General features: G+C 59.7%; 1 protein-coding gene across 1 annotated transcript in view; it reads right to left on the bottom strand.

The window, feature by feature from the left end:
- RASA3 (RAS p21 protein activator 3) overlaps window positions 1-13990 on the bottom strand; it is a 90392-nt gene that overhangs the window by 23495 nt on the left and 52907 nt on the right. The window contains exons 5-8 of the mRNA XM_043891548.1: window positions 6060-6136; window positions 2305-2385; window positions 1908-1980; window positions 830-906 (exon numbers count right to left, since the gene is read on the bottom strand). Coding sequence (XP_043747483.1) covers window positions 830-906; window positions 1908-1980; window positions 2305-2385; window positions 6060-6136 — 308 coding nt within the window. The remainder of the gene's footprint in view (window positions 1-829; window positions 907-1907; window positions 1981-2304; window positions 2386-6059; window positions 6137-13990) is intronic.

The raw sequence follows: 13990 nt of genomic DNA on the forward strand, positions 1-13990 counted from the left end.
CCGCAGGGCCCCGAAGCAGTGGAACCGTGTGCCAGGCCAGGCCTCACACACAGAGGGACTTGGAACCTTTGCTCTGCGCCTGGGAAGACACTGCAAGGTGAACACAGACCATGTGGCCTCTAGCCACCACCTGGCATCCTTGTGTTAAAATGATCCAGAAAACTGATGTTCCTGTCTATAGATGAGAGAGTTAAATCTTAGGTAGGTTGATAAGGAGTCCAGGGCCTTCTAGGAGGAGAAAGGGACAAACATTTTTTTCTACATTGCTTTATCTTAGTCACATAAGACATTTTACCTTAAACTCTGAGTTGTTATAACAACAGTCTTTAAGACTAACTTTCTTTAAGCCTAGAGCTAATGGTTACACAACAATACAACAAAACAATTCATCTTGCTCCAGGGTATGTTTTCCCTAAAGCTCTGTACTAATGATTATATAACAATATCTTGCTCAAGGACACGTTTTTTCCTCTTAACAGGAACCCTCTGACTAACCTTGCTATCTTAAGAGTATGCTGTGGGAGTGGGTCTGGCAAAAGTACATAAAGCCTTGATCAGACTAGTGAGGGGGGCACTCCCCATTCCCCTTCTGATGTCTGTGTCAGAAGCTTTCTCTCTCCTTTTTCACTGTAATAAAACTTCTGCCACACAAGGGGCAGAGTGATCAAGCCTGGCCCCTGGCCCGAAGCTAAATCTTTGGAGGTTGCGATCCAACATGGTTCACCATAAGGTATCACAGATGTTGCCCAGTTTCTATAGACAGAGCAGGGATCCAGGAGACAGCAGCCCAGGCACGCCGCCTGGGAAACAGCCCCGAACCCCCACTCACCGGATCTCCAGCTTGTCCACGTCCTCATCCTCAAAGTCGAAGTGGGACTTGCGGCTGTAGCTGCAGGGCCTGGTCACCTGTGGGGACGAGAGCACGTCAGGCCTCCCTGCCCTGCACACGCACCCCGTGAGGGAGGGCTGGCCACCTGCTCCTGGCTGCAACAAGCGCGTCCCAGGATGGCACTGGTTCTTCATCCAGGCTTTCAGGCTGTGCCCCTGGCCCCCCACAGGCACCCAATGAGGCCAACATTGCCCATCCTCTTGAGGGCCCAGGCGGAAGAGGCCAGTGACCCCTGCGCATCCTGACCCACCCCTCCAAGTTCCTCTGCAAAGTCCCCTTCCACCTTTCCACCCTAGCGTCTCCAGTTTCCTACAGCTCCAGTGCTCCACGCACTTTCCAAGCCCCACTCCGGAAGCCCTGCCCACTGCCCCTTGGACGGTGGTGCATCCACTCTGCTCCGGGAGCCCTGATGCCATATCGCCGCATGAGGGCACGGCTGCTCCGCCCTCTCTGCGCTGGGCAGTGAACCACGGAGATGGCAGTGAGATCCTCACGCTCACCTATGGTGACCTTTGTGGGGGGACAATGGCCCCTTGAGCGTTACTGGGGCTGGCACCTCTGAGCCAGCGGTTGGCAGTTCTGTGTCAGTCTGGCCCTCACCCACCAGCTAACTGGTGGTTCTGGTTCTAAGGGGCAGTTGGGGGCTCTCGTTTGAATGCACTACTTCCACCCCAAAACCCTCACTACTTGTGGTGAAACAAGCTTCCCTCTGCTGCTCAAGGGAGACTGGGTGGAGCAAAAAAACCCAAACCAAGCCAGCCAAAAAACCCCAAAGTCTTGGTAATTTGGAAAGTATTGATTTGTCATCATTCAACACAAAACCAGGTCAAGCTGAAAGCAGCAAACAGCCTTTCTGCCCAGGGAAGGAAGGAGCTCCTGGGAGTTCACACTGCAGGGTGGGAGGGACTCCAGATGAGGGACAGCACCCCAGAACTCTCTGCAGCAGTGACCGAGGGCCCTTTTGCCAAAGACCCTGGAGTGTGGGTATCGATCGTGTTTGTGCCACTGAAACACTGACCTCAAAGTAAAACACTTCGTCAAACTGCGGGTTGTTGGTCTTCTTCTTCACCTTCGTCTTCTTCGCTTCTGACCTGCGTTTGAGGAGAAGGATCAGATGGAAAACACTTGATGCTGATTCCACCAAGGCTGGGCCCTCCAGGGCACAGGCCACCCGGCCCTCCAGGGCACAGACCACACGCGGTTGTGTCTCCAGCACCTGATGGTATGCAAATCAGGACCCTTTACTGAGCCAGAGACACCCACGTGAAGAACAGGAAGGCTTTCTTCTTACAAACTTTAGGCCATGAAGGAAACAGAAGGAAGTGAGACCTACACAGCCTGCCTGGCCCACCCGCTTTCTGAGGAAAGCCCCGCCTCAGTGACCTCACCCACCCTGCAGCCAAGGCGGTACTTGCCTGCACGGTCCCGCCAGGGTCACTGTGGCGTAGGGGTCACACTGCCCGTTCACGATGGGGAGGCCCTGGCACTCGCGGATGCTGAGGAGAGAAGCGGGGGTCAGGAGGGCGCCTGAGGCCCAGGGGCCGTCTCTCACAGCCGCCCTGAGGTCGGAGAGGGCAGATGTCTCAGTAGCTCAGGCCAAGAGCCACAAGTCCCTGCAAAGCGCTCCCTGGGCTTCCATCTAGTGAACAGAGATGGACACCCTGGTCAGCGGGCAGCAAACACCTGGGGGCAAGAGGAAGTGTGTGTGCACCCACGGGAAGGACAGACACGCTTCCAGTGTTGGCTGAAAACGGCACAGTGTAAGGGCTGAGGGTCGTGTTTACGTGGGACTTTCTGAGGACCTGACCCAGGAGGCAGCCTCTCAGACGGCTCTGAACAGGTGAGAGGTGCCAGGGTACAAAGGAGTTCCTGCAACAAAGACCAGTGGTCAGAACATCAAAAGGTCACTGATAATTAAACCCAGACACCTTGGGTTAAGGAGTTTAGTGCTTTTCCACACATGGGAAGATACGGGCAGGAGTCTGGGCTCACTGAGATCATCCCTCTGATGGGCACCTCGGCTCCCTGAGGCCAGAGTCCTGGACTGTCCACCCTGAGACCCTCGGGGTGGGGGCGCTGCTGGGGGCGGCTGCAGTGGCTGCTGGCTTGGAGGTGCAAGGCCCTCTGTTTACAGTACGGCAGGTGACGTCCTTTGTCCACAGCGCCAAGTCCCCTGCCTTCCATCCCCAGGAGCTCGAGAGAGGTCTATGCAGCCCTGTCAGGCAGGAAGCGGGACTCGGTCTGTGCTCTCGGGGGGCCTGAGGGTGCAGCACTGCAGGGGCTCCCAGCCCTGGCCCGTGTGCTGCCTCCAGCGTGCTCCTCGGACAGGGAAACCCCATCTCGGGCTTTGCTCCATCAAGTGCCCTGGCTCCTGGCTCCCTTTGGGTTTGGATCGTGGTCACGCCAGCTCTTGGACCACCCTTGTCCATCACCTGTCACCCGGCTCTGCTTCGGGGCAGGCCTTGCTCCTGTTTGAGCTCCTGGCCGGATGCTGGATGCTGTGAACCTCACGCTGTCGGTGCCCGGTTCTGTGCTCCTCTGTGCCATCAGAGGTTGTGGTCTCTCGTTTGGAGAGACTGCTCTGCAGCTCTGTCCGGGAGGCGCCGGTGGCCTCGTCTGGGGACAGTCTGGCCCCACTGCCCGGCGTGGCCCCGAGTCTGCTGAGTGTCTGAGTGAGAGCGTGCTCTCCACTGGGCTGGGGGAGACTCGAATGACCCCCAGCTCTGCGGCCCCTTTGCCCTCAGCCCTCTTGCCCACCTGGCCCTGAGGGGCTCCACCCTGCCCATTCATGCAGGTCCAGGGAGGGCCACCAGGTGCCCTGCCCCGCGTCTCTTCTCACTCGCCTTGGGCTCTGCTGGGGGAGCTCACGTGCGTCACCAACGCACGTCCAGGACAAGAGTGGGCCTGCGGTGACCTCGTCTGCTTCCTCCTGTGGGGGCCGCCCGCGTCCCCCTGGTGCAGACGGCGTCAGCTCTTTGGTCCTTTGAGGTGAGAGAGGGCACACGTCCCACCGTCCCATCCTGGCTGGAAGCAGAGCCCTAACCCCACTCAGACGCCGAGGGTCTGAGTGTCCCGCCTTCCTGCCTCGGGGAGACCGAGGTCCCGCTCACTCCTGCAGGTGGGCACCTGGGTGGCTTCTGCCCCTCGAGGGGCCTGGCGGTCCTGACCCTTTACGGGACCGCCTCTCTCCGGTCAGAGCTCCGCTGTTTCCGCTCCGCAAGTGGCGGCCTCTCTCCGTTCCTCTGCCCACTGGACGGGCTGGGCCTCAGGAACGTCAGTGAGCGCCTTCAGGTCTTTCCCTTCCACGCTTCTTCTGGAATGTCTCACTTCTCTCCCTGCTACAGACCTGGTTTGGGGTCATCCTCCTGCCTCCGTGAACTAACTTCTCACTAAACCAGGATCTCAGGCACATTTCCAGGGATGGGCGTGAAGCCATGAGCTAGTCAAGGGCTCCTGTGAGAGGCCCGGGGAGGGGGTTAGTGTGAGGGGCTGACACCCCGAGAGGCCTGGGGAGGGGGCTTCTGTGAGGGTGACACCCCAAGAGGCTTGAGAAGGGGGTTTGTGTGAGGGGCTGACACTCCGAGAGGCCTGGGGAGGGGCTTGTGTGAGGGGCTGACACCCCGAGAGGCTCGTGGAGGGGGCTTCTGTGAGGGTGACACCCCTAAAGGCCTGGGGAGGGGCTTGTGTGAGAGGCTGACACCCTGAGAAGCAGGGGGCTCGGTAGCCCAGCAGCCGCAGGGGGACAGTGGGTGCGCCTCCCTGGGAGGAGCACACAGGGTGATCCGCCGGGTGGGAGGGTGGGAGGAGGTCCTCAATCAGGGGGCGGGGAGCTGCGGCCCTGGGGCTGGAAGCAGGAGGAGGGACTCACTTGCCCCACACTCTGCCAAAGGCCCAAGTTCAAGGCTAAAGGATTTTTATCACATCCAGTTGTAAATCAGGAAGAAGGCAGGATGGTAGGTTCACTTTGGAGCCTCAGGGACAAAGGTTTCCTGGCAGCAGCTTAGTCGGGGAGCAGTTCCTCCCACACCTGGTGTCTTGGAGATGTGTCTGGACGCCGGGACAGCCGCTCGCCAGACAGCCACTTGCCAGCCGGCTCCGCCCCTCCTCACCGACCAGCACTCGGAAGGCTCCAAGCAGCAAGGGGCCAGCCTGACTGCAGCCACCCAAACATCTCAGAGAACAAGGAAACCTGACATGCTGCCTCCCAGGATGCAACATGCACACAGGAGATGCGTCGTGGGCTCATCAGCCCTCCTCCCAGGGACATCACTGCACAGCCTGGCACTCGGGCCTGTTCAGAGCCCATCTGCCCAGAGCCCGTCTTAGTGGAAAAGGCACATTCCCACTGGTGTATGCGCCTGAGCTGACCCCACACACACAGGTGCACACTCACCCCTACAGACCTGCAGGCACACACCCACGGGTGCACACTCACCCCTACAGACCTGCAGGCACACACCCACGGGTGCACACTCACTCCTGCACACTTGCACACACACATGCACACTCACTCCTGCACACTTGCACACACACAGGTATGTACGCTCACTACTACACACTTGCAGGCACACACCCACAGGTGCACACTCACTCCTGCACACTTGTACACACACATGCACACTCACCCCTACAGACCTGCAGGCACAGACCCAACAGGTGCACACTCACTCCTGCACACTTGCAGGCACACACCCACAGGTGCACATGCCTTCACACTTGCACACACACTCACACAAGTGTATACACTCACCACTACACACCTGCAAGCACAAACTGACAGGTGCACACTCACTCCTACACATTTGCATGCACACAATCACACAGGTGTGCACACTCATTCCTACACACCTGCACACAAAGAGATGCACACATGCACACATGCACACTCACCAAACATTATGGGTAGAAGCAAACCCCAACTCTGCCCCCAACTCACCATTTCCTTGAGTATAAAGCCAGGGGCGTGACCCCAACCTCTGCTAAACGTCACCCTGAGTGACTGGTTATTTGCAAAAACCAAACATGCTTACCCGCCCCCAGGGTAAGCATGTGCCTCACGAGGATGTTCAGACCGTCTCTGGGGAAGCCCCGCTTCTGGGAATCCTGACCCATTGCCAGCGGTCAGGTTCAGGGCCGAGCAGACTGGCCGTGGGGCCGTCCCGGGTCTTACCGCGTGGCCAGCTTGTGGCAGACGACGCCCGAATCGGTGATGACCTCACTCAGCCTCAGCTCCAGGTGGACCTTGCCCTGGAAGGCACAAGGACAGGGGTCACAGGGGCCATGAGCAGCGGGAGCTCGCAGGCTCCCATCAAGGACTGGTGACACCTGACACCTGACCCTGCAAGGCATCCATGGCCCGTCTCCCTGCCCAGCTCAGATCCCAGAGTTTACTCCTCCAGCCCTCCTGCTTTATGTTGGGCAGGCTGCTAACAGCAAGCGCTGCTTCAGAAGAAAGAAAAGGAAAGGCCCTGAGGGCGCAGTGTCTGCAGCATGTCCGGCTGCCGCTTGGGCTGAGCTCACGGCATGTCGGGGGCCGTGGGCAGAAAGGGCAGCCCTGCTGCCGTCTTGGTGTCTGCCGCGAGGCTGGTCAGAGGTCAGGAGCCTCAGCCCTGCTCTTCAGGAATGAAGTCAGGGCTCACGGATGCTCTGGGAGGAGGGGGCAGGCTGGAGGAACGCAGCTGGGCTGGGGCTGTGTGTGCAAAGGGCCCTTGGCTGAGGACAGCAAGTGGGCAGGACGGACAGGTGGACACAGCCAGGGCATTATCAGGGCTGCAGACAGAGTGGGGAAGACCAGTCCCCAAAAGTCCAACAGGAGGAGTGCGGTGCGGGTGCTTCTGGGAGTGAGTGTGACGTTAAACTAGACTGGCTCTCCTTAGAAGACGGCGGCACTGGGTCACTGTCTCCAAGTTCCTTTCCAAAACCTCCCACGGACACAGGGGCCACTGGCTGCCTGGGGGCACATGCAAGTGTCCCCTGGGCTTGCTCTGACCCCGACGGGAGCCAGGCCCTCACCTCTCCAGGGAGGTGGCTCCAGAACCCCTGCCAGGCTGAGGGCTGGGGTGGTCCCCCTCCCACACGAGGGTCAGCTGAATCCTGCTAATTAGCTGTGAGCCCAGGCAAGACGTACTAAGACTTCGGCAAGGGTTCTTGCGTTATGCTGGTCTGAGAGAAGAGAGACTCAGGGCAGAGCATTGAAAACGCTGACTTCATAGACTTCCCAGTCTTACTTAAGGGGAATAGTGACTGAACAGCATCACAGACCCACACGAAACGTCCACTGGGACAGACCAACCTGGCTTTAAATACACGTTAGCTAGTCTAGAAAGCATCACAGCCACTCTCAGACCACACTGGAAGCTGAACTAGAACTCAGTGATAGATAGCTAAAATAACAAAATATATGGAGATTAAACAACACATTTCCAAATAACAAGGAGGCCAAAGCAGAAGTTTCAGGAAAAAAAAACACTGAATTTGTTTCTTTTCATAAGTTGACATGAAATAAAGCATCAAGATTTATGAGATGTAGCCAAAGCAACATTTAGCGGGAAATTCAAAGCAGTGAATCCAGATATTGGAAAAGATGGAAGGTCTAAAAATCAATAATCTAAGCTTCCACCTTAGGAAACTAGGATAGAGAACAGAAATTAAAAGTGCCAGAAGAAAACAAATAACTTGAATCAAAGCAGCAATCAATGAAACTAAAAACAGGAAATCAATAGAGAAAATACATAAACCAAAGTGATGTTTAAAAAACAACAGTAAAATTGGTAAACTTCTAGCCATGCTAAAAAAAAGAGAAAGAAGATACAAGTTACTAAAACCAGAAATGAAAGTGAGGCATCACTGCTGGCTCCAGGAAACCAGCTGTGGTTCAGATAGCGTGGCTGAGATCCACAGAAGGTGCCACGCGTGCTCACGTCAGCCCACGAGGGCACACGCAGGCACACCCAGGACTGGCGGGACCCGAGTGGTGTCGGGGGCCCTGCCCAGGTGCACAGACGTCGCCAGGCGGGGTCCGGGGAGGGACAGGGCCTCGTCCCGATGTGTCTCTGAGTGTAAACAGGCTAACCAGCACGCCCTGGGCAGCATTTCCTGTGACTTCCTACGACTCGATAACACCTTCAGAACTAAAAGCTAAGCTTTTTCAAAAAGGCAAAAATAAGGGAAACCTGCACTTGCCACCAGAGCAGCATTAAGTCTGGGGACTAAGCAGTGGGTCTGTCGCGGCTGCAGGTGGAGAACAGTGGGGACGAGAGTGAAGCTCATGCAGCACACGCGTCTGAACCCTCCTGAGGAGGGGCCTCCTGGGCACCCGAGCAGCAGCGGCCTCTGTCCTCCACCAGCATAGGCATCACAGTCAGGACCGCCCCTGGACTCGGGCACCACCCCTCGTTCTGAGTGATCACAGGCCCCTCCGCCTCCCACAGCACATGGGCTTCAGTCAGATCGACCAAGCGTGAGCACCCTCACCACACCTTGGGCGTCTCAACGCACCTGTGTGCCATTTCCTTGTCACAGTCTGGGCATTGCCCCAGCGGCCACGAGGCGTCCGCAGCAGAAATTCTGAGCCCCAGCACGCAGCTGCAAGCTCAGCGGAGGCCTTGGGCCCAAGAGGAGGCATGCAGACACTGGGCCAGGAGCCCAGGAAGGCCTCGTGGGCCCTCCTAGAGGATTCAACCCATGACTCTGTTGTTTGACCCCTGGGAAGGCCTCGTGGGCCCCCCTAGAGGATTTGGTCCATGACCCTGCTGTTTGACCCCCGGGAAGGTCTCGTGAGCCCCCCTAGAGGATTCGGTCCATGACCCTGCTGTTTGAACTCTCGGAAGGCCTCGTGGGCCCCCAGAGGATTCAGTCCATGACCCTGCTGTTTCACCCCCGGGAAGGCCTTGTGGGCCCCCCTAGAGGATTCGGTCCATGACCCTGCTGTTTGAACTCTCGGAAGGCCTTGTGGGCCCCCAGAGGATTCAGACAGTCCATGACCCTGCTGTCTGAACTCTGGGAAGGCCTCATGGGGCCCCCTTGAGGATGTGGTCCGTGACCCTGCTGTTTGACCCCCAGGAAGGCCTTGTGGGCCCCCCTAGAGGATGTGGTCTGTGACCCTGCTCTTTGACACCCGGGAAGGCCTTGTGGGCCCCCCTAGAGGATGTGGTCCGTGACCCTGCTGTTTGACCCCCGGGAAGGCCTCGTGGGCCCCCCTAGAGGATGTGGTCCGTGACCCTGCTGTTTGACCCCCGGGAAGGCCTTGTGGGCCCCCCTAGAGGATTCGGTCCATGACCCTGCTGTCTGAACTCCGGGAAGGCCTCGTGGGGCCCCCTAGAGGATGTGGTCCATGACCCTGCTGTTTGAACTCCGGGAAGGCCTCGTGGGGCCCCCTAGAGGATGTGGTCCGTGACCCTGCTGTTTGACCCCCAAGAAGGCCTCGTGGGCCCCCCTAGAGGATGTGGTCCGTGACCCTGCTGTTTGACCCCCGGGAAGGCCTTGTGGGCCCCCCTAGAGGATTCGGTCCGTGACCCTGCTGTCTGAACTCCGGGAAGGCCTCGTGGGCCCCCCTAGAGGATGTGGTCCGTGACCCTGCTGTTTGACCCCCGGGAAGGCCTTGTGGGCCCCCCTAGAGGATGTAGTCCGTGACCCTGCTGTTTGACCCCCGGGAAGGCCTTGTGGGCCCCCCTAGAGGATTTGGTCCATGACCCTGCTGTTTGAACTTCGGGAAGGCCTCGTGGGTCCCCCAGAGGATTAGGTCCATGACCCTGCTGTTTGACCCCCAGGAAGGCCTTGTGGGCCCCCTAGAGGATTCGGTCCATGACCCTGCTGTCTGAACTCTCGGAAGGCCTCGTGGGCCCCCTAGAGGATGTGGTCCCTGACCCTGCTATTTGACCCCTGGGAAGGCCTCGTGGGGCCCCCAGAGGATTCGGTCCCTGACCCTGCTGTTTGAACTCCGGGAAGGCCTCGTGGGGCCCCCTAGAGGATGTGGTCCCTGACCCTGCTGTTTGACCCCTGGGAAGGCCTTGTGGGCCCCCCTAGAGGATGTGGTCCGTGACCCTGCTGTTTGACCCCCGGGAAGGCCTTGTGGGCCCCCCTAGAGGATTTGGTCCATGACCCTGCTGTTTGAACTTCGGGAAGGCCTCGTGGGTCCCCCAGAGGTTTAGGTCCATGACCCTGCTGTTTGACCCCCAGGAAGGCCTTGTGGGTCCCCTAGAGGATTCGGTCCATGACCCTGCTGTCTGAACTCCGGGAAGGCCTCGTGGGCCCCCCTAGAGGATGTGGTCCGTGACCCTGCTGTTTGACCCCCGGGAAGGCCTTGTGGGCCCCCCTAGAGGATGTGGTCCGTGACCCTGCTGTTTGAACTCTGGGAAGGCCTCGTGGGGCCCCCAGAGGATTCGGTCCATGACCCTGCTGTCTGAACTCCGGGAAGGCCTCGTGGGGCCCCCAGAGGATTCGGTCCATGACCCTGCTGTCTGAACTCTCGGAAGGCCTCGTGGGCCCCCCTAGAGGATGTGGTCCGTGACCCTGCTGTTTGACCCCCGGGAAGGCCTTGTGGGCCCCCCTGGAGGATGTGGTCCGTGACCCTGCTGTTTGAACTCTGGGAAGGCCTCGTGGGGCCCCCAGAGGATTCGGTCCATGACCCTGCTGTCTGAACTCTCGGAAGGCCTCGTGGGCCCCCTAGAGTATGTGGTCCATGACCCTGCTGTTTGACACCTGGGAAGGCCTTGTGGGCCCCCCTAGAGGATGTAGTCCATGACCCTGCTGTCTGAACTCCGGGAAGGCCTCGTGGGCCCCCCTAGAGGATGTGGTCCATGACCCTGCTGTTTGACACCTGGGAAGGCCTTGTGGGCCCCCCTAGAGGATGTAGTCCATGACCCTGCTGTCTGAACTCCGGGAAGGCCTCGTGGGGCCCCCTAGAGGATGTGGTCCATGACCCTGCTGTTTGACCCCTGGGAAGGCCTTGTGGGCCCCCCTAGAGGATGTAGTCCATGACCCTGCTGTCTGAACTCTGGGAAGGCCTCGTGGGCCCCCCTAGAGGATGTGGTCCATGACCCTGCTGTTTGACCCCTGGGAAGGCCTCGTGGGGCCCCCTAGAGGATGTGGTCCGTGACCCTGCTGTTTGACCCCTGGGAAGGCCTCGTGGGCCCCCTAGAGGATGTGGTCCATGACCCTGCTGTTTGAACTTCGGGAAGGCCTCGTGGGGCCCCCTAGAGGATGTGGTCCGTGACCCTGCTGTTTGACCCCCAAGAAGGCCTCGTGGGCCCCCCTAGAGGATGTGGTCCGTGACCCTGCTGTTTGACCCCCGGGAAGGCCTTGTGGGCCCCCCTAGAGGATTCGGTCCGTGACCCTGCTGTCTGAACTCCGGGAAGGCCTCGTGGGCCCCCCTAGAGGATGTGGTCCGTGACCCTGCTGTTTGACCCCTGGGAAGGCCTTGTGGGCCCCCCTAGAGGATGTAGTCCGTGACCCTGCTGTTTGACCCCCGGGAAGGCCTTGTGGGCCCCCCTAGAGGATTTGGTCCATGACCCTGCTGTTTGAACTTCGGGAAGGCCTCGTGGGTCCCCCAGAGGATTAGGTCCATGACCCTGCTGTTTGACCCCCAGGAAGGCCTTGTGGGCCCCCTAGAGGATTCGGTCCATGACCCTGCTGTCTGAACTCTCGGAAGGCCTCGTGGGCCCCCTAGAGGATGTGGTCCCTGACCCTGCTATTTGACCCCTGGGAAGGCCTCGTGGGGCCCCCAGAGGATTCGGTCCCTGACCCTGCTGTTTGAACTCCGGGAAGGCCTCGTGGGGCCCCCTAGAGGATGTGGTCCCTGACCCTGCTGTTTGACCCCTGGGAAGGCCTTGTGGGCCCCCCTAGAGGATGTGGTCCGTGACCCTGCTGTTTGACCCCCGGGAAGGCCTTGTGGGCCCCCCTAGAGGATTTGGTCCATGACCCTGCTGTTTGAACTTCGGGAAGGCCTCGTGGGTCCCCCAGAGGTTTAGGTCCATGACCCTGCTGTTTGACCCCCAGGAAGGCCTTGTGGGTCCCCTAGAGGATTCGGTCCATGACCCTGCTGTCTGAACTCCGGGAAGGCCTCGTGGGCCCCCCTAGAGGATGTGGTCCGTGACCCTGCTATTTGACCCCCGGGAAGGCCTTGTGGGCCCCCCTAGAGGATGTGGTCCGTGACCCTGCTGTTTGAACTCTGGGAAGGCCTCGTGGGGCCCCCAGAGGATTCGGTCCATGACCCTGCTGTCTGAACTCCGGGAAGGCCTCGTGGGGCCCCCAGAGGATTCGGTCCATGACCCTGCTGTCTGAACTCTCGGAAGGCCTCGTGGGCCCCCCTAGAGGATGTGGTCCGTGACCCTGCTATTTGACCCCCGGGAAGGCCTTGTGGGCCCCCCTGGAGGATGTGGTCCGTGACCCTGCTGTTTGAACTCTGGGAAGGCCTCGTGGGGCCCCCAGAGGATTCGGTCCATGACCCTGCTGTCTGAACTCTCGGAAGGCCTCGTGGGCCCCCTAGAGGATGTGGTCCATGACCCTGCTGTTTGACCCCTGGGAAGGCCTTGTGGGCCCCCCTAGAGGATGTAGTCCATGACCCTGCTGTCTGAACTCCGGGAAGGCCTCGTGGGCCCCCCTAGAGGATGTGGTCCATGACCCTGCTGTTTGACACCTGGGAAGGCCTTGTGGGCCCCCCTAGAGGATGTAGTCCATGACCCTGCTGTCTGAACTCCGGGAAGGCCTCGTGGGGCCCCCTAGAGGATGTGGTCCATGACCCTGCTGTTTGACCCCTGGGAAGGCCTTGTGGGCCCCCCTAGAGGATGTAGTCCATGACCCTGCTGTCTGAACTCCGGGAAGGCCTCGTGGGCCCCCCTAGAGGATGTGGTCCATGACCCTGCTGTTTGACCCCTGGGAAGGCCTCGTGGGGCCCCCTAGAGGATGTGGTCCGTGACCCTGCTGTTTGACCCCTGGGAAGGCCTCGTGGGGCCCCCAGAGGATTCGGTCCCTGACCCTGCTGTTTGAACTCCGGGAAGGCCTCGTGGGGCCCCCTAGAGGATGTGGTCCCTGACCCTGCTGTTTGACCCCTGGGAAGGCCTTGTGGGCCCCCCTAGAGGATGTGGTCCGTGACCCTGCTGTTTGACCCCCGGGAAGGCCTTGTGGGCCCCCCTAGAGGATTTGGTCCATGACCCTGCTGTTTGAACTTCGGGAAGGCCTCGTGGGTCCCCCAGAGGTTTAGGTCCATGACCCTGCTGTTTGACCCCCAGGAAGGCCTTGTGGGTCCCCCAGAGGATTCGGTCCATGACCCTGCTGTCTGAACTCCGGGAAGGCCTCGTGGGCCCCCCTAGAGGATGTGGTCCGTGACCCTGCTATTTGACCCCCGGGAAGGCCTTGTGGGCCCCCCTAGAGGATGTGGTCCGTGACCCTGCTGTTTGAACTCTGGGAAGGCCTCGTGGGGCCCCCAGAGGATTCGGTCCATGACCCTGCTGTCTGAACTCCGGGAAGGCCTCGTGGGGCCCCCAGAGGATTCGGTCCATGACCCTGCTGTCTGAACTCTCGGAAGGCCTCGTGGGCCCCCCTAGAGGATGTGGTCCGTGACCCTGCTATTTGACCCCCGGGAAGGCCTTGTGGGCCCCCCTGGAGGATGTGGTCCGTGACCCTGCTGTTTGAACTCTGGGAAGGCCTCGTGGGGCCCCCAGAGGATTCGGTCCATGACCCTGCTGTCTGAACTCTCGGAAGGCCTCGTGGGCCCCCTAGAGTATGTGGTCCATGACCCTGCTGTTTGACACCTGGGAAGGCCTTGTGGGCCCCCCTAGAGGATGTAGTCCATGACCCTGCTGTCTGAACTCCGGGAAGGCCTCGTGGGCCCCCCTAGAGGATGTGGTCCATGACCCTGCTGTTTGACACCTGGGAAGGCCTTGTGGGCCCCCCTAGAGGATGTAGTCCATGACCCTGCTGTCTGAACTCCGGGAAGGCCTCGTGGGGCCCCCTAGAGGATGTGGTCCATGACCCTGCTGTTTGACCCCTGGGAAGGCCTTGTGGGCCCCCCTAGAGGATGTAGTCCATGACCCTGCTGTCTGAACTCTGGGAAGGCCTCGTGGGCCCCCCTAGAGGATGTGGTCCATGACCCTGCTGTTTGAC

The sequence above is a fragment of the Cervus elaphus genome, chromosome 30 (genome assembly GCF_910594005.1).
Source record: "Cervus elaphus chromosome 30, mCerEla1.1, whole genome shotgun sequence".
In the NCBI taxonomy this organism is placed as follows: Eukaryota; Metazoa; Chordata; class Mammalia; order Artiodactyla; family Cervidae; genus Cervus; species Cervus elaphus.